This window comes from Anolis sagrei, chromosome 5 (genome assembly GCF_037176765.1).
Source record: "Anolis sagrei isolate rAnoSag1 chromosome 5, rAnoSag1.mat, whole genome shotgun sequence".
Taxonomy (NCBI): Eukaryota; Metazoa; Chordata; class Lepidosauria; order Squamata; family Dactyloidae; genus Anolis; species Anolis sagrei.
Window position 1 is genome coordinate 85715941 of NC_090025.1, and position 19979 is coordinate 85735919.

The following is a 19979-nucleotide window of genomic DNA, read 5'->3' on the forward strand; positions in this document are numbered from 1 at the left end:
GGCATTGAGAAACTTTTTATTGTTGCTAAATGTTTCAGAACCCCAACAAAGAGTTAAGAAACCCCATTTAGGGCTGGGATCCATAGTTTACAAAGCATTGGCTAGAAAAGAGACTCAATGTTGTTCTTCCTTCTCTAATGCAGCTTCCAAAAAATGCATGTCAGCAGAGGCCACAGTATTTATGAAGAGTTGAACTGCTCTTCATCCCTAAAGACTTAAAAGTTGAAAGACCATCATTGGAAAATTGAAGAAATAATGATGTGGGAGCTTCTTTTTCAATTATAAATGAAAACCTTGCTCAGCACTTGAATTACAGAAATATCCCCTTTCCCCAAGTCTTACTTCATTCCACTGCAGCAATGGGGTGTATGGTAAAAGTTTGTCTAAGTTGGTGACGTCCAGGCACATTGTCCAATATAAGGAAGCTGAGTGCATGAAGATAGAGATGTCTAGTTAATGTCCAATGAAAGTTTCTGACCACTCTCAAATCAAATAGTACACTTCTCTTGTATTTAATTCAGGGTTCAATTTTTATTGGCAGGGAGTGTTTGACAGTCCTTAATAACAGGAATCCATTTTCACAGCTCAAAGAGAGGAACAAAGTAGAAAGCAAAAGAAATGATCAAAGATGGAGTATCAGAAGCATTATTTACTTTTCCTAGGCAGTGGTTCGCAACCTGACGGTCCCCAGATATTTTGGCCTACAACTCCCAGAAATCTCAACCAGTTTATCAACTGTAACCACTGTCCTAGGGAGTCAGTTCATGGACTGAACCAGGAGCCTGAAGACCTTATACAGGGTGAGACAGCATAACTTCCTTTTTTCAAAACTTAATAAAAGCCATTGTATGAATCAGAATATATATATATATATATATATATATATATATATATATATATATATATAATGTAGGCGCATACCTAAAGTTTTTTTTACACATTTTTGAAGATCAAATTAGGTAGGTGACGTCCCCCATTCTCCATACACTGAGTAAACTAATTTCTGGTATTTGGCATGACTCTTGCCAGCATAGCAGGCGTTACGTTGGCAATTTCTTCCTAGATGTTGGTCTTCAAATCTTGTAGGGTCCTTGGACGGTTCACATAAACACAGGATTTCAAAAAACCCCATAGAAAAAAATCACAAGGGGCCAAATCTGGAGAGCAGGCTGGCCACTCCAAATCTGCTCGAAAAGTAGGCCTCAATGGCAAAAGTACGTTCCTCACTGTTCCAACGCATGATGGTGACTGAACTGTGTCAGGACAAAACTTTATACTCCTGCCTCTTAAACGAGACTACTAGTGCTCCACTATGTCTTCATCAGACTGAATGGCGCGCATTTTAAAAAAGGAAGTTATGCTGCCTCACCCTGTATAATAAACTCAGGAACTTAAAGTAAGTGGGAAAACATATATATAATATGTGGCTATCTATTCCAGAGTTACAAGTTTACATGAAAAGAATGGTAAAGTTACTTGTTTAGACTACAATTTCTCAAATCTGGAGGACTGCTCTATTCCTACTGCTCCTTCTTTGGAAGCTTTTAAACAGAGGCTGGATGGCCATCTGTCAGGGGTGATCTGAATGCAATATTCCTGCTTCTTGGCAGGAGGTTGGACTGGATGGTCCATGAGGTCTCTTCCAACTCTTTGAGTCTATGATTCTATGCTGGTGTTAGGAATACAATGATCTTAGAAAATAAGAAATCAAGTCACTGCTATTGGTATACAGAGAAACTGAACAACTATCAATTTCTAATCACCTTGTTATGTAAGTACATAACTGAGTTCACATACAAAAGGTCCAGGAATGTGTTGACACAATCATGTTTTACATATGAGAAACCAATGTGTATTACAGTTCTTAATCACTGTACCCCCTTATTTCCAATTTGATACAGTCCTTAAATACTTACCAATAATAAATTCTTGTATGGGGTCAAACGTAAAGCAAATGGATGTTCTGTCAACAATCCACTGGATTATCTGTTGAAATTAGAAAAATGAAATATATCTTGAGCTGTGAAATTTTATAGTAAAAGTATCAGCAGTGAAAGCTATGGCAGACTTGAAATCAATGCACTTTATTATTACTAAGTACATTAAGCAAATGCTATTTACCACTGATGCAATATAGACATGATGAAAAGCTGTTGCTTCCTCCTTCTGCAACTGCAGCATTTGTTGATTAGTTTGCAGAACCTCTAAATAATAATAATAATAATAATAATAATAATAATAAACCTTTATTTGTACCCCGCTACCATCTCCCGAAGGACTCGGTGCGGCTTACAAGAGGTTCTTAATTGCATGCTATTGATAAAAGAATATAGACAATTTTCTAATTTTCCAAATTTTGTAGCTACTCTGCCAGAATTGTTAATAGTAGAGCTCTAACAAAGAAAGAAGTTATTCAAAATCCTCCAAAGTTCAGGACAGAGTAAAATCCAAAATATAATTGTAAGGAACTATTACATACAGATTACAGAATTCCATCTTTGGATTAAAAAAGCACATTGGAGTATGTTATTATATCAACAATTTGCTTAATACTTTTTATTACATAAAAAATAATACAATTTCAATATCTATGCTAAAAAAAATTTAATGGAATATTTTACCCACCTGGCTTTCTATCTCCCTTGTGCTCCCAATGTGTAGAAGCAAACAGTGCAGTGCTGCCAATTTGTAAGTATCACATTTGCTGTTCCACAGGAACTGGAACAGGGCTTCCTTGTTTATTTCAACTGTAAACAGTCCTCCTGTGCTACGATCCAAGACCGTTGACTTGAGAGGAGAAATTATGGTGCTGCCGTGTAATCCATTAATTTTAGCATTCCCACCTGAACAGTAAATTGGAGATAAATTTGTTTCCACAAGGTCTTCCTAGTATGAATTGAAATACATAAAGTCCCCTCGTACTGGAAATATTCAACAGCATCTGGAGATCTTAAGAAATTATTAAGTTTCCTATTTACTATATATCAGAGTGTGAATATGTGACATCATATTCAGAGGCATCATAGGAGTTTATTCCTTCTAAAACAATTTCCAAGATAATGCTCTATCACATGAACTCTATTAACAGCCACCCATATGAAAACTTTTGAACCACAGAAAACATGCAAACACAAGGCCCGAGTGCAAAACGATTACCGTATATACTCGAGTATAAGCCGACCCGAATATAAGCCGAGGCACCTAATTTTACCACAAAAACTGGAAAAATGTATTGACTCGAGAATAAGGTGAGGGTGAGAAATGTAGCTGCTACTGGTAATCATCAGTAGATTAAATGTTTTTGAGTATTTATAAAGAACTGTAATCTAAGATAAGACTGCCCAACTCTGGTTCAACCATTATTCTAACCTCCTTCAATGTAAATGTGTATTACCTTTAATGATAGAATAAAATACTAACAAGTAATAACATGTAATAAAAATAATAATAGAGTAAATAATGGAAATTTAATAATTGTAATAATAATAAAGTAATAAATGTAATAATAACAATAATAGAGTAAAACAATAAATGCAATAAATATAATACAGTAAAACAATAAATGTAATAATAATAGAGCAAAATAATAAATGTAATAACATGTAATAAAAATAATAACAGAGTAAATAATGGAAATTTAATACAATAGTAATAATAAAGTAATAAATGTAATAACAATAATAGAGTAAAATAATAAAAGTAATAAAAGTAATAATACAGTAAAATAATGGAAATGTAATAATAATAGAGTAAAAAATATATGTAATAAAACTCAGTTCTTGTGGGGTTTTTTGGGCTATATGGCCATGTTCTAGAAGCATTTCTCCTGACGTTTCGCCTGCATCTATGGCAAGCTTCCTCAGAAAGCAAATTTTATATTGTATCTCACTCCGGTAATGAAAACTAGTATCTACGTAGGGCCAGACTAGACTCTTAAACATTAAATGTATGAACATCCATTCCCTTCTTTTAAAATAACAGCTGGAAAGGAATCTGATGAGGAATGGGACTAGGGCATTTACAGAGGTGCTTTAATCCACTTACAATATGCTTCTTACAAATTACTCTCCCTGCTGTTCACAACTTTCCAAGGAGGCTGCTTTTCTTGGGATTACAATGTTGAGATAAATGCTTGAATTTCTCCTTTCTAAAGATCTTGTCAAGCCTTTCCATGATTTGGATTTTTAAAAAAAACAGGCAAAGAGACATGTTGACTGTATTCACTGTTGCATTCATCATGCTTTCTAGTTGGCTCACTGTTGGAGGCTTAATATCATTTTGATATGACCATGTGACTTTTGGACAGAAAGGGAGAACGTTGGTGTTGTGCAAAACTGCTATATAAATGAAATGCAGACCTATTGAGGCTGCAATCCTGCACATGTTTATCTGGGAGTAAACTGAACTGAACACAACAGGACTTTAGGGTAGACATGGACAGGAATAAAAAATGCCAAGAAACTGCAATCTGGGTGATTGTCTTGTCTCATTTTTTCTTCCTTTTGCATTAATTTCTGTACATGAATGACATTAGAAAGAACTTCTAGTAAAGCAGCTATTGCCGAATTATGAAGAGTTCCACTGTAAAAATTCATTTTAAATGTAAAAATAACAACAAAAAAGGCTGTACCTGTTAAGAAGAAGCTATAGCACATCAAATCAGGATGCCGAGTGTTCAGAAGATGTAGAAAATGTCCAGGTAAATAGATAGCCACATAATAATCTGTTCAACAGAAAGGAAGAAACCATGAAAATGAACAAAATCTGGCTACCAGTATTAAAAAACTCAAAAATTACAACAGCAAAACAACAGAGAGTAAACAATCAGGCACATCAAATCACCTCTCAAAGAAAGATTCCCCCAGGCACTTCCAAGCCATTAAATGCTAATCAAGGTGGTCAGCTGAAACATTCACACCTAGCTCCAGCAGACAAAAGTCCTTTGTCCCACCCTGGTCTTTCCACATGGATATATAAACCCATTTTCCTAGTTCCAACAGACCTCACTACTTCTGAGGATGCTTGCCATAGATGCAGGTGAAACGTCAGGAGAAAATGCCTCTAGAACATGGCCATATAGCCCGGAAAACCTACAACAACCCAATAATCTGTTGATTTTGGATTTGGGTTTTTTAAAAATAATACAAGAATAAACATACAGACATGTCAGTTAGCCCTTAATTTTATTTGAGATTTGGTTATTTAAATATTCTTTGAAATATTTACTTGGGGATAATCCCATTTAAACCATAATACTTGTATCCAATTCTATAACTCCAACCTTTATTGCCTTTGCCAGAAAAAACAACAACCCTGTCTGTTCAGAGGCACAAAACACAAGACAACAAAGCTGTCATAGGCTGTGCCACAGGAAATAAGCAACATGCCGATTCGAATTTTCCCAAGCAGCATGCAATGGTCTTATGACTACACACAACCAAAGCTATTTGTTCCACTAAATAGGAGGAAGGTCAGCTTAGGGAACTTTCCTTCTTTAGCAGTCTAACAGACTGAAAAACATGACATGTGACATACTCCAAGGAAAATATCTACATTTCGACTTCTCACTCAAGCAGCTCAGAATGAAACAATAAGGATCTGAGAAAGCAGCAAAGGAGAATGAGGCGATCTGGTTATTAACTTACCAAGGTTTAAAAAAGTCAGATCTTTTACTTCCAGGGAATTCCCTTTGTCCAAAGCTACTGTGTATGTTTTGCTGTAACCTAAGAAAGATAAGGAACAGGTGATTACACTGGCCAACACACATTTCTGGGTATATTTGACCTGCAGGTTCTAAAAATGGCTCCAGTTTTTGAGATACAGAACTATACCTATACTATTCTTCACCTGCTCAACCATAAAAAGCAGATAACCATATCTAAGAAACTAGAAATGATGTAGTCTATTCAATGCAATTTTCTGAATCAGAGCACCAGATAAACCCAAAAACAGGCCTAAAAACAAAAAATATTTTTGGGCCATGTAATAAATCAGAATTTTCAAGGCTTGCTAAACAAAGTGACTTTGTATGGTATGACGTACAGCTGAAACATGTTTTGCAAAGTCCACTGTAAACACTGTATGTTGTTGCTAACAGATTCACTAAAATGTCTAGGCGGCATTCGGAAACCTTTTACGGTTGCTAAATGTTTTGGAACCCCAACAAAGAGCTAAGAGAGTCCATTTAGGGCTGGGACCCATAGTTTAAGAAGAAGTGGGTACAACAAAGACCTAAGAGACTTCATTTGGGGCTGGGACCCATAGTTTAAGAAGCAGTGGGCTAGGCCAAGAGACTAAACACTCTTCTTCCCTCTCTAATCCAGTTTCCAAAAATGCATGTCAGCAGAAGCCACAGTATTTTTGAGGGGGGCAGGGGTTAGGTTGTCAGTTTTAAACAATGATTTCTGAAAGTAAAAGCATAATACAAAATATGTGGAAATTAACTAGCTTTCACCTGCAAGTTTAAATATGCTTTTGTTTAACTTAATAATTTATTATTGTCTATTTATTAGTTTAAAAAATTAGAAAAATGAAAAATAGGTTTCGTGTCTTGGGTCCCCACTCTATATTTATATATATAATACAATATTATATATTAATATAGTATTAATATCAGAGGGGCATGCAATTGCAGATCTTAGAATGAGCAGCTTCTGAATGATTATTTTACTCCAAAGTGTTTACATATAGAAAAAAAGAATATAGAAAAATATGTTTTATGGATGTTAGAAGATAAGCAGCAACAGACCCACATAAGTCTTCCCTAGTTCCATTCTGTTGCTAAGGAGCCCCCGGTGGCGCAGTGGGTTAAACCCCTGTGCCGACAGGACTGAAGACCGACAGGTCGCAGGTTCGAATCCGGGGAGAGGCGGATTAGCTCCAGCTCCTCATGCGGGGACATGAGAGAAGCCTCCCACAAGGATGATAACACATCAAAAATCATCCAGGCGTCCCCTGGGCAACGTCCTTGCAGACGGCCAATTCTCTCACAATAGGAGCGGTTGCTCCTGACACGACAAAAAAAAAATTCTGTTGTTGGGGAATTTCAACACCAGACCCTGAATGAAATTTAAGTGAACAAATACAAATCAAATGGAAATGTGCAAAACAATTATTCTATTGTTATTATTACCTTTTCATTTGTACATTGTTGCCTATAACAATATAATTAATATAATATAATATAATTATGGACTGTGTCATGTTCAGTAGTTATGAGCATCAATCTTGTGACTGCTAGGGATTCCCATTTACAGATGTTGACATCTGGATATGATTCCCCAAGCCAGCCTTTTCAACCTGGCAGCTCCTCAACCGAAGGCTTTCTGACATGCTGCAGATTGGGGCCATAGGAAATGGCATCTGCAATTGAGAGTAACATTGAGGGAAACAGCTGTAGCATGACCCCAAGGGCTCTCTCCAGATGCTCATGATGCAGTCTACAACCAGTAAAGTGCTGCAAGCGTCATGTTCCTGAGCTCAGATCTGCAGAACTTCAGAAACCCTTTCGTTAGGGTGCTACCAGAATGAAAATGTGGAGTTTGGAGGACTGGCCTTGTCATATGTAACAATGACAATAGGTGTCATTTTCATTACATCTGGCAATGTAGGAACTTAGTATGGTATTTTTATGGTAATAATAATAATAATAATAATAATAATAATAATAATAATATTATAAAAATACACTTTATTTATAACCCGCTACCATCTCCCCAAAGGTGACTCGATTCGGCTAACATGAGGCCAAGCCCAAAATAATACAACATAATAAACATACAGTAACGAAATACATTTTAACAAAATATAAAATAACAAAATCAACAATATAAAACAGCATATTAAAACCAGACACGGAGGGCGTGCCAAAATAAACAAAATAAAATAATATAAACATGTTATTTGTAAGTCTTTAGTTGACAAATTGAAAACATATTCTTCCAAGCAATACTACTGACTTCACATTAAAAACAGAGTGTGAATTAGGATGACAGTGAAAAATGTTTAAATGGATAAATGATATGCAATAGCAATCAAGAAGAATTTGTTTAATAAGAACCCAGTAGTTCTGAATTTGAATTCTTTAAAAGAAAACTATCTAAAGGCAAAGTGATTCAGGTATTTTCATTGAATGTCCTGTTTTCTTAATGTACATAAATCATTGTCTTAAATCCTGTCTAGTCCTGATAAGATATATTCATCAAATCAGTGGAATTTAACATAATTATTTATCTTATTAACTTCAGTGGGTTTATTTTAGCTGGGACGAAGAAATGAATTAATACTGGGTGTGTGCGAATTCACGCATAAGACATGCTTTCTGAAAAATTAAATATGACAAATGATAAAGAAATTTTGAAGGGAAAAGATGAAACTTGCAGACTGATGTTTTTCAGAATACAGACAGAAAAATCTGGATGGATTGTAAAAGTATGACCCCTGAACTCCATTTTTCCAGGCTCCAAATCTCTCCACACTCTCTCTATTTTTTTTTAAAGGGAGCTATTTTCACTCAAAAAACACCCGTCACTAAATACCAAAATGCTATTATCCCCTGAACTGGTTCCCCTTGATTTTATCTCCTGAATAGCAAACATAAAATCCCTCAAAAGTTAAAAAAGCCCACCAAAAAAAACCCTTGAAAAATGGCCTCAAACCTAGCTGAAAAAAGACACCCAAAATGGCATATCAATTTTATTGAGCAAGTATCTTGCTGTTCAATTCACTAAAGCTACATACAATCTTGTACATTTTTACCCAGAAGTAAGTACAAACATATTTCTGGATAGACATGATTAGTGCTACATTGTAAATACTGTACCTTTATGTAAGAATAACACAGAGTATGTAACTTCTTCAGATGTAACAGGAGTGACACTGTAACATATGCATAAACCTCCTACAAAGAAAAATGACTGTTAGGAAAATACAGCTGGAAGCTTTCCATTTTAATGTTATATTTAGAAAGTGATTAAAGCAGAGAAAGAAAAATAGTTTACATCCCCCAAGACATTGCTGTAGCATCCTGCAACATTGTCTGTAGTAGTTTTGTTAGCTTCATAAAATTCTCCTTTGCAGACAACAAGGGGTAACAGATTTCTGCAATGTGTAGGCACAGATTCCTCAAAATGTTTGTTGTTAATAGAGAACACAATTGCAAACATTCCTAAATTACTCTGGTACAGACTAGTTGCCCTGAATGATTTACCTCCCTTTTGAGTCTGTGTGTACCATTTCTGGTACTGGCATAAGAAAATGGGAGGAAACAAGAACAACTCAAACTGTATAGTGTGTAGAGTTTTTATGTTGTGCATTTTATACATTTTATATTCTCATGCTCTCAATATTTTTTGTGTCTGTGTATTTAATATGAAAGCCTCACAATACCATCAAACGGTTCACTCTTTTTCATATTGTGACCTTTCATATGGTGACCTCATGCTGTAAGTAACCCTTATATTCACTAACTCTCCTTGGCAGCAGCTACACCTCGCTGCCCCCTCCCTCCAACAGCCAGCAAGGAGGAGATGAAAAGGAGGCCAGGAGACTTCAGCTCCTCCAGAGTGCAAGGTGCAGCCTACACATCACCTCGCTGCCCCCTCCCTCCAACAGCCAGCAAGGAGGAGGTGAAAAGGAGGCCAGGAGACTTCACCTCCTCCAGAGTGCAAGGTGCAGCCTACACATCAACTCTCCTTGGCAGCAGCTACATCTCGCTGACCCTCCCTCCAACAGCCAGCAAGGAGGAGGTGAAAAGGAGGCCAGGAGACTTCAGCTCCTCCAGAGTGCAAGGTGCAGCCTACATACAAACTCTCCTTGGCAGCAGCTACACCTCGCTGACCCTCCCTCCAACAGCCAGCAAGGAGGAGGTGAAAAGGAGGCCAGGAGACTTCAGCTCCTCCAGAGTACAAGGTGCAGCCTACACACCAACTCTCCTTGGCAGCAGCTACACCTCGCTGACCCTCCCTCCAACAGCCAGCAAGGAGGAGGTGAAAACGAGGCCAGGAGACTTCACCTCCTCCAGAGTGCAAGGTGCAGCCTACACATCAACTCTCCTTGGCAGCAGCTACACCTCGCTGCCCCCTCCCTCCAACAGCCAGCAAGGGGGAGGTGAAAAGGAGGCCAGGAGTCTTCACCTCCTCCAGAGTGCAAGGTGCAGCCTACACATCAACTCTCCTTGGCAGCAGCTACACCTCGCTGACCCTCCCTCCAACAGCCAGCAAGGAGGAGGTGAAAAGGAGGCCAGGAGACTTCAGCTCCTCCAGAGTGCAAGGTGCAGTCTACACACCAACTCTCCTTGGCAGTAGCTACACCTCGCTGACCCCTCCTTCCAACAACCAACAAGGAGGAGGTGAAAAGGAGGCCAGGAGACTTCAGCTCCTCCAGAGTGCAAGGTGCAGCCTACATACAAACTCTCCTTGGCAGCAGCTACACCTCGCTGACCCTCCCTCCAACAGCCAGCAAGGAGGGGGTGAAAAGGAGGCCAGGAGACTTCAGCTCCTCCAGAGTACAAGGTGCAGCCTACACACCAACTCTCCTTGGCAGCAGCTACAACTCGCTGACCCTCCCTCCAACAGCCAGCAAGGAGGAGGTGAAAAGGAGGCCAGGAGACTTCAGCTCCTCCAGAGTGCCAGGTGCAGCTTACACACCAACTTTCCTCAGGGGCAGCTTCCCCATCCTCAGTCTACTGGCAAGTGATAGCTGACACCTAACTTATGGCACCACAACTGATAAAATCTATGTTCCTCTGGACTTTTACAAAACTGATCAGTAGCTTACTACCATCATCAGATAAGACTCTCCCTCCACCCGCCCCAAGGACCTTATATCACATTTACCATCCCCCAAGAAGGCCCAGGACTTTTTTTTACCCTCCCCATTTTGTATTCAATATGTACCTAAATAACTTTGTGTCTGTTGGGATGTGGAGGAAGCAGGGAGGGTATAAAAAGAAGAGCTGAAACACTATGGAGAGAGAGTTAGGGAGTATTATGTATTATTTATTTATGTATATATCCTTTGAGTATAAAAGAGTCACTTTGTCACCAACACATATGCACAAGTAATTACAGGAAATGAACCTATTTTTTAAAAAACCATCTCAGTTTGAAGATGGAAATAAATTCAAAACATAACTTACTAATTTATTTTAGCTCTACCCTTTCACTGAAGTCGATTAAAGTAAATACACTGCATTGTTCTGTGTAGCATTGAAAGTGATTTGTATGTGTGTGTTTTGTGTGTGCCTTCATGATGTTTTGAGTATTGGCATTGTACAGTATTTTGGGAGTTTTACAAAATCACATCGTCATGAGTGCAAAAGAATAAAAATCCAATTGAGAAAGAGGTGTCAGGATTCTTCTATCTTTGTGAAAGGTTTACCAGAGTCTGTCAAGGCAAAAAAAAAAAAAACCCTCCATGTTTTGATTCAAAGGCATATCAGTAACAGACACATACTATATCACTTTGAAAGACAAGACTTGCTACATATACTACTTAAGAATTCAGGCAGGCATATATAACTGGAATATATAATTCATGTCTCATATGAATTATGATAGCAGACACGTGGTATTCTCAGCAAGATACATGAAAGGTATTAAGAAAGAAAGGAATATACCAAACAAAATTGAAGAGCTGCAGCAATTGAAACATATTAGTCATAACTGACACACAATGCATTATGTTGTATTCTGTATTTATTTCCAAATACTAAAATACCTACAGAGAATAAATTCATCACATAGTGATGAAAGTACATGGACAATTAAGCTACAAACAAAATTCATTAAATTGCGTTCATAAAGTAATGTATCATGTATGGACTACCTGTTTCACTGGTAATAACGCGGACATTCAAAGGTTTAGGTATAATCTCTTGGTCCTGATGACAATTATAATCCAAATTCATGGGTCTAGGAATAGAAATCAGGAATTGCTATATTAATCTAAACAGTATCATAAAAGACCAACATGTAGACTAGGTTAAACATAGGCACTAGGCAACATTCAGGTACAAAAAAAATTACAGCCATACCTCAATTAACAAAGCCTCTGATAAAGAAGCTGGTTAACACAAAGTCTTTTTACACTAGCCTATCTCCTTTTCCTCATCAGCATCTGTTTATCTAGAAAGGTTTTAGCAGCATCAGCACTGGGAAGATGGTGAAGGAAGGCTGGAAAACAGTCTAAGGTAAAGCTTGAACTAGAAAAAAGCAGGATTCTACTTTAGCCAACCCTTTTATAGCCTTATGTGCCTATCTACAGCAGGCAAAATAAACCGCAGCTACAGAATTTCTTACTGAGTAGTTGTAAACAATGAAAAAGAGCAGATAAGCTTGCCTCACCAGCTACTCACAGTATATTAAAAATGAAAGCTATATAAGTTTGTCCACAAAATGGAAATCATAAGAGCCAAGGATGGCGAAAGAAAAATTCATCCCTAGATGCATTTTGAAAGAAAATCTGAAGTGGTCTCTAGAAGGTTTAATTTTTTTTCTGACTTATTTATACAATGGTTATCTGACCTGGCTGTTTCATTTCACATAGGCAAAGTGTTTTTGAATCAAAAGTTTTCTGAAACACATTGAAACCTACCGCAAATTTTTCCATGTTTTTTTTTTCTGCCTCTAATACCATTTTTTCTGTCAAAATAGTAATTCCAGTAACAAATCTACTTTGTTAACTGCCACAAGATTTCCTCTTTCCCTTATTGTTTTTATTCTTCTAATTTTAGCAGACTATATTTTCAGTGTCAAAACTGTGACAAACTACAGTTCATAAAAACATTGCTTATCAACACACTGCAATCATTAAAAAATTTTTTTTGATTCCAGTTTGAATATTTGGTGTCATGGGATATTATTGCAATCTCAAAGCATCCTTTCCTACATTCTCTGCTCAGTGAAGAGATATGCTAAGAATAATAAATAATAATAATAAACGAACGTGTCTCCTCCTATGAACCAGTTAGGACATTAAGATCGTCTGGGGAGACCCTGCTCTTGATCCCGCCGGCTTCACAAGCACGTCTGGCGGGGATGAGAGACAGGGCCTTCTCAGTGGTGGCCCCTCGGCTGTGGAACGCCCTTCGTGCAGATATTAGATTGACCCCCGCCTTGCTGGCATTCCGGAGGAAAGTAAAGACCTGGCTGTTTGAACAGGCATTCGACTAAGCAGTGTGATTGATTGACTGACTATCGGAACACAGAATATCGGATAACGAGTTTGGATTCTGATTTCATTGATGAGACCTGATGGATTTGTTATATTGATGTAGTGATGTATTGATATTGATGTTTAATGATTTGTGATGCTATTGCTTTTAAATGCTTAATGATTTTGTATTGTATATACCTAAATTGTTGTAAACCGCTCTGAGTCGCTTAAGGGCTGAGAAGAGCGGTATACAAATAAAGTAAATAAATAAAAAATAAATAATAAACTTTATTTATACCCCGCCACCATCTCCCCGATGGGGACTCGGGGCGACTTGCATGAGGCCAAGCCCAAACAACAAATTACAGCAAAATAAAACCGAAAACGAAAACAATAAACAACATCATAATTACATAAAACATATGAATGCATAACGATATAAAATTACAGTAATCACAATCACAGTGACAATGGGCAGGCTACATGTAATGATTAAAAGAAAAACTAATTAAAAACTTATTAAAAACTCGGGTGAGATAAAGGAGAAGCAGGTTATTTGCGGAGGGGGGGCTCATTAAAACGGGGGTTGTGGAATCAAACTTTCCCACAAGGGGAGGGGGGACATAGACTCCAATGACAAAATGTTGAGGCTAAGCAATAGTGTGAAGGGAACACTGGGGCACTGAAAACAACCAAAAGACAAGAAGATTAAAAAAAGGAAACACGCTGTCTCTTGTATAGTGTGCCAGTAAAGATTCTACTCTTAGTGTACCATCCTGAAATCTTACTAACATTCAGCTCCTCCCCCTGGTCCATGGCACAACCTGACACAAAAGATTAAAGCATAGTGAGGACTGTTCTGTCTCCCAAGTTCAAGGTAAATTCATATTTGAATGTTAAAATGATATTTTAGCTCTTGACATTGTTCAACTCATCTGGTTTCATTGAAAACACTTAGGAGTAAGAAGGCCATTGTCAATGAAATGAGAGGAAAGGTCTAACTGAAGGTAAAGTCCAATCAGAAGACAAACTTGCAATATCCTAGAAATAGGTTGGCAGCACAATATCAGGAAACAGCATGCCCAGCAGAGGGATGGCAGCACAACTCAGAAATAGGGTTTTCCTCATTGTAAGAATATGAGAAGTAACTCCTCTAGGATTTGGGAAACAAATATCTAAACATGTGAAAGGGCACCACACGCTGACTGTGTTCATACTGCTGCATCTACTCAAGACACCATGGCTTAGAACTTGCCATGTATTCAAAACCTGAAGAGCATCCCAGCTTTCTTTCGTTGTGATCTGAAAGCAGATAAGCTAGAACTATTTATTAAAACTGAGAGTGTGGGGGGATGGGACTTGGTTCTAGAAAAATATCTTGTTTAGAGATGTGATCCAACACAGGCAAACCAAAGAAAACGAAATAATGCTGAAAAGAAAGAGATATTTGAGTTGCGTTGAGACAGAGCGAACATACGCCAAAATTGTGAGTAAATGTGAATGGCCCCAAGTTTATTATACATTAAATTAATATAAATCAAAACATTTTTCAATCAATGGAAGAAAATTTTGAAGAACAGAATATACTAAGCAACAAAGGTGAATACTTGTCCAAGCAGCTGAAAATAGCCAACCAGAAAACCTATAAGCCTATGTTGATCTGGAACTAAGAAAGGCATACACAGCAATATATAGAGCCCATACATAGCTTATTCTAACATTAAAATGCCTTTAGACAAAAGCAGGTATAAAACACTTGACAGAACTCACTTTAATGCTATGTCACCCAAAGAGATATCCAAAGGTGCTTCAAGCTGTTGAAAAACAGAGACGATGTTAGCTAAGGGTGACTGTTAAACCCTGGCAGAGATAATCAGTAGTAATTCTATTTCAGGAACATGCAGCTAATTAATGGAAATGAAGGAAATAGTGGCTGTCTTCTTTACTAAAAAAATCTGTAAAATGTTAACACTTATTAAATAAATCATTAAAATAAGTATGGAAAATGTGTCCCCCTAGATGTTGTTGGATTAGATAATTCTTAATAGTCTAGGACAGCCATTCTTAAAGTACACTCTGCGCCCTTGGGCTTCAGGAAGCATACTGAGGGGCTCCATGCTTCCCTCCTCCCCACTCGCTCCCCTCCAAAAGCCCCTTTTAATCCCCTTCCTCGCTGCCCAGATCCTTTCTCCCCTTGCCTTCCTTACTTCCAAAACCCTATTTTCCTCCCAAAACCCTATTTTCCTCAGGGGATGCTTTGATTGTGCTTTTCCAGTGTGGCAGATGGGGGTTGGACTGGATGGTCCCTGGGGTCTTCCACTGAAAAATACTGTTAGGTTTGTGTTTGTTCATGTTTGTTCTTCATTTTAAATATTGTATTGTTCTTTCTTTCCTTTTTTTAGCACTACAAACGAGATATGTGCAGTGTGCACAGGAATTTGTTCATTTTTTCCCAATTAGTTCACACAAACACTCTCCATCTATCTGCCACTCACCTGGCCTATATGTGAAATTTTAAAACACAATGTGTCAAAAAGTTTGTCTATGCCTGATATATATACATTATATATAATAGAATACAAAATATACTGTATATATTCAAGTATAAGCCTAATTTTTAGCCCTTTTTTACACAGAAAAAGTCCCCCTCGGCTTATACTCGAGTCAAAGTTATTTATTATTATTTTTATTCGATTTATTATTTTACTTTATTATCATTAATTGAAATACAACAAGATAAATACACAGCAAAGAAGATTCCTATACTGGCAGTTGTATTGCATCACATGTCGGACACTTCCCAAGTGTCTAGGACTATGTGATGTATCGGCAAATAATGCATGCAGATCCCAATAGGGCGGCCTTATGTAGCTGACAGATGGTAATTTTGTCAGCACCAATTGTGTTTAAGTACAGGCCAAGGTATTACATTTATCATTTTACCCTATTAGTGTTATTATTACATTTATTATTTCACTCTATTTATTATTATTATTACATTTATTATTTTACATTATTACTACTGCTATTATTACATTTTCATTATATTATTATTATTACATTTATTATTTTACTCTATTATTATTGGAAGGATACGTAAGCACATTTACATTGAAGAAGATCGGAATAATCAGAATTGGACAGTCTTATCTTAAATTACAATTTTATGTCAATATTGAAAAACATTTAACCTACAGATGCTTCAGTTAATGCAATTGTATTGGTATCTCAGCTTATACTTGAGTCAATCCATTTTCCCAGTTTATTGTGGCAAAATTAGGTGCCTCAGCTTATATTCAAGTTGGCTTATACTCGAGTATATACAGTAATATATAAACATTTCTTGTGGCTCTATGAGAAACTTTTGCTTCAAAAAGGGCTCCACGGCTAAAAAAGGAATTGACGTTATGTAGCACCAACAAGCAAGTGCTGGAATCTGATGTTAAAAGACTGGTTAACAACTATTCCTATATCGTTTCAAACTACACAGTATAATTCCCATATCCACAGAGGATATGTTCCCAAACTTGTGTAGACACATGATGTCATGGATAACAGCAAACCCTATTATTTTAATTGGATGTGTTGGAGGAACTTAAAAAAGTGTATAGCTTTGGCAAAATGCCCTATGTGAACTGTGAAACCATGGATAAGTAAAACCTCCTTGTATTGGTTCTGTGGATACGAGGATCAAAGTGTACCTAATTATATTTTACTATTGTATATTTATGAACATAAATTACTATTTGACTATACTTAAAATAAGTTAATTTGAGGAAAAAATACTACCTATTCTTTATCTGACCACTGCTGATCTTAGATCTTTCAATATACATATCTGTATTGTTAGTAAACTTACTAAACTAAACTTTTTAACTCAGCTTCATTCTCTGAACTAGTTTAATTGACACTCAAAGAGCATAAAGGACAAGTTCAACCCTCCAGATATTTTGAAAAGAAACTTCCACAGTCCTTTACCATTGATCCTACAGGCTGGGGTTTCTGGGAGCTGAAGTTCAAAGCATCTGGAACAGGCATGGGCAAACTTCAGGTGTTTTGGACTTCAACTCCCACAATTCCTAATATCCTACCAGCTGAGTTGAAGTCCAAAACACCTGGAGGGCCAAAATTTGCCCATGCCTGATCTAGAAAAACAAAGGTGTCCTACTGTATAGACCTTGCTAAATACTGCACTTTTCAATGGAGAAAGGGGACACATTCAACTGCATCAGATATCAAAGAAATCAAGTCGTCCAAGTGCTTGTGTGAGCCAGACGTTGAAAGAAATACATGGTTCTATTCACCACTCTGCCTTAAATCTGAAAATGTTGTACATTTTGATATCTTCAACTCGAAAAACAAAGCAAAAAACCCAACATAGAAGACCTTACCGTCAGTTTGAAGTTTTTATCAGGAAAAAACTGTATGCAATTTAAAGTGTCCCGTGTTTCCTTAAAAACAAAAAACACTAATCAGTATACGCTTAGATTTTCAAGACAGAACTAGAAACTATCATGACAAGTGGAAAATCCTAACGCCATGAGGCTAAAATAATGGGAATATGTGACTGGAGACAATGGATGAGAGTTTAACTGTTGCTGGGCTCATAATTGCAAATGTACCACCTCCTGCAATAGTTTTATCTCCAACCAAGCTAATATCTCTTACTGAGCTGTGAGAAGGGGTTTGGAGAAGATTTAAACACCATTTGAAAGTACTGTATATACTTGAGTATAAGCCTAGTTTTTCAGCCCCTTTTTTAGGCTGAAAACCCTCCCCTCGGCTTATACTTGAGTCAAGGTTATTTATTATTTTACTCTGTTATTAGTATTATTTTTATTTCATGTATTATTTTACTCTATTATTATTACATTTACAGTATTTCACCCTATTATTATTATTACATTTATTATTTTACACTATTTATTATTATTATTACATTTATTATTTTACTCTATTGTTCCATTTATTATTCTACTCTATTATTACTGTTATTATTGCATTTCCATTATTTTACTTTATTATTATTATTATATTTATTATTTTATTCTCTTTATTATTGTTGGAAGGATACGTAAGTACATTTGAAGATATGTAATGATTTAATCAGAGTTGGGCAATCTTATCTCAAATTACAGTTTTATGTAAATATTAAAAAACATTTCACCTCCTGATGCCTCAATTAATGTAATTTTATTGGTATCTATTTTTATTTTGAAATTTACCTGTAGTGGCTGCATTTCCCACCCTCGGCTTATACTAGAGTCAATATGTTTTCCCAGTTTTTTGTGGTAAAATTAGGTGCCTCGGCTTATATTCAGGTCGGCTTATACTCGAGTATATACAGTATTTACCAGGACAAACCAGGTAGATGAGGAAAAGTTAAACATCTCCATTTCTCCCTGAAAATGCTCCTTCTCTGGATTGGAATGAGCTTTATGAGAGAAGCACAGAGTTGGGAATGCTGTTTCCCCTTGTTATTCTGCCACTGTAAGCGCCACATAACTGAAGACTCTTTTTTTGAACATATAGACCCTGAAGTAATTAAGACAAGGCAAGCATAAAAGCTAACCACAGCATAGTTTTTTTTACATCCTTCCTTCCTCCCCCACATTGTCTACTGTCTATAAATGCTTATGGTTTTGCCTGCCCTAAAACACAGTTCGCTGTTCCAGAAGAGAAAACCCTTTTCATGTGAAAACCGCTTCCCACTGCATTTTGGCACAAACATTTTAGATCAGTTGTGAACACTTAATCCACAAAGACTCAGAGCAGCTATGATTTTCAATTTTACATTTGAGTTCTAGTAGGCGTTTCTATATTTTGCAACAGGATTTCAATATGGTTGAAAGCTAAAAACGCCTGCACAATATTTGAATAAGTACTCTAGTGAGTGAATCATCTATGACAACAAAATGCAGAGAAGGGCTATCGCTAAGTTGGGAAACTCAAATGGATGATCATACAGATATACTTAGACTTTAATTCCCGTAATCCTTCAGCAGTAGGGATGCTGAATAGAACTGATGAGAAGAGATGGTCCAACAACATCTGAGAGAGCTATGTTCCCCATTCTTTCCCCAAGCCACTCTGAAACATGGCCTCAATCTGCAGTAGAACAATAGTGTCACATCTATATCTATGTCTATATAAAAGTCAAAATACAGGGTGCGGCAGCATAACTTCCTGCCCAAAAATTTGGAAAAAAATGTTTTTGGAGTATAGTGCACCAAATCCCTGAGCGATAATATTCATTCTGTAAAAAGATAGACAAAGGTATGCTGGTTTAGGGAATGGTGTGAGTTGTAGTCTAAAAAATAGACTACAGCATTAGTCTAAAAAATAGACTACAGCATTGAATTCCCTTCTTTTTTGTTTTCTTTGCCTTCCTCTATTAAATGCCCATTTTCTCGGTTTAACTTTAATATTGTTATTTATTATTATTATTATTATTATTATTATCATTTATACCCTGCTTTGTCTCTCCTGAGGAAGACTCAAAGTGGCCTTTTAAATCTTTTAATTATTAATTTTGTCAAAATGACCTTCTAATTTGCCATGGAGCACAGCACCATAATCTGTTTTCAGGACCTAAGTTATGAATATTTCCCTTCATGAGTGAATAAGCTCATCCTTCCAATACTTATGTAGGATTAAGTACAATGTGATCAAAGGCAAGAAGCATGAACAGCCTAGCTTTGATATGTATGTGTTTTTTTTAAAAAAAAAAATCACACTTTTCTATCCTTTATCACAGAAAACATTGCAAACTATTTGAAACTCAGCATTCTCACTGTATAAGTATGTAAATATGTGATCAAGGG

General features: G+C 36.8%; 1 protein-coding gene across 1 annotated transcript in view; it reads right to left on the reverse strand.

The window, feature by feature from the left end:
* Nucleotides 1–19979, reverse strand: part of GSAP (gamma-secretase activating protein) — a 72343-nt gene that overhangs the window by 34390 nt on the left and 17974 nt on the right. Inside the window, exons 10-18 of the mRNA XM_060778319.2 lie at nt 17547–17606; nt 14926–14969; nt 11827–11912; nt 8822–8899; nt 5646–5723; nt 4631–4723; nt 2626–2843; nt 1917–1986; nt 343–425 (exon numbers count right to left, since the gene is read on the reverse strand). Coding sequence (XP_060634302.2) covers nt 343–425; nt 1917–1986; nt 2626–2843; nt 4631–4723; nt 5646–5723; nt 8822–8899; nt 11827–11912; nt 14926–14969; nt 17547–17606 — 810 coding nt within the window. The remainder of the gene's footprint in view (nt 1–342; nt 426–1916; nt 1987–2625; nt 2844–4630; nt 4724–5645; nt 5724–8821; nt 8900–11826; nt 11913–14925; nt 14970–17546; nt 17607–19979) is intronic.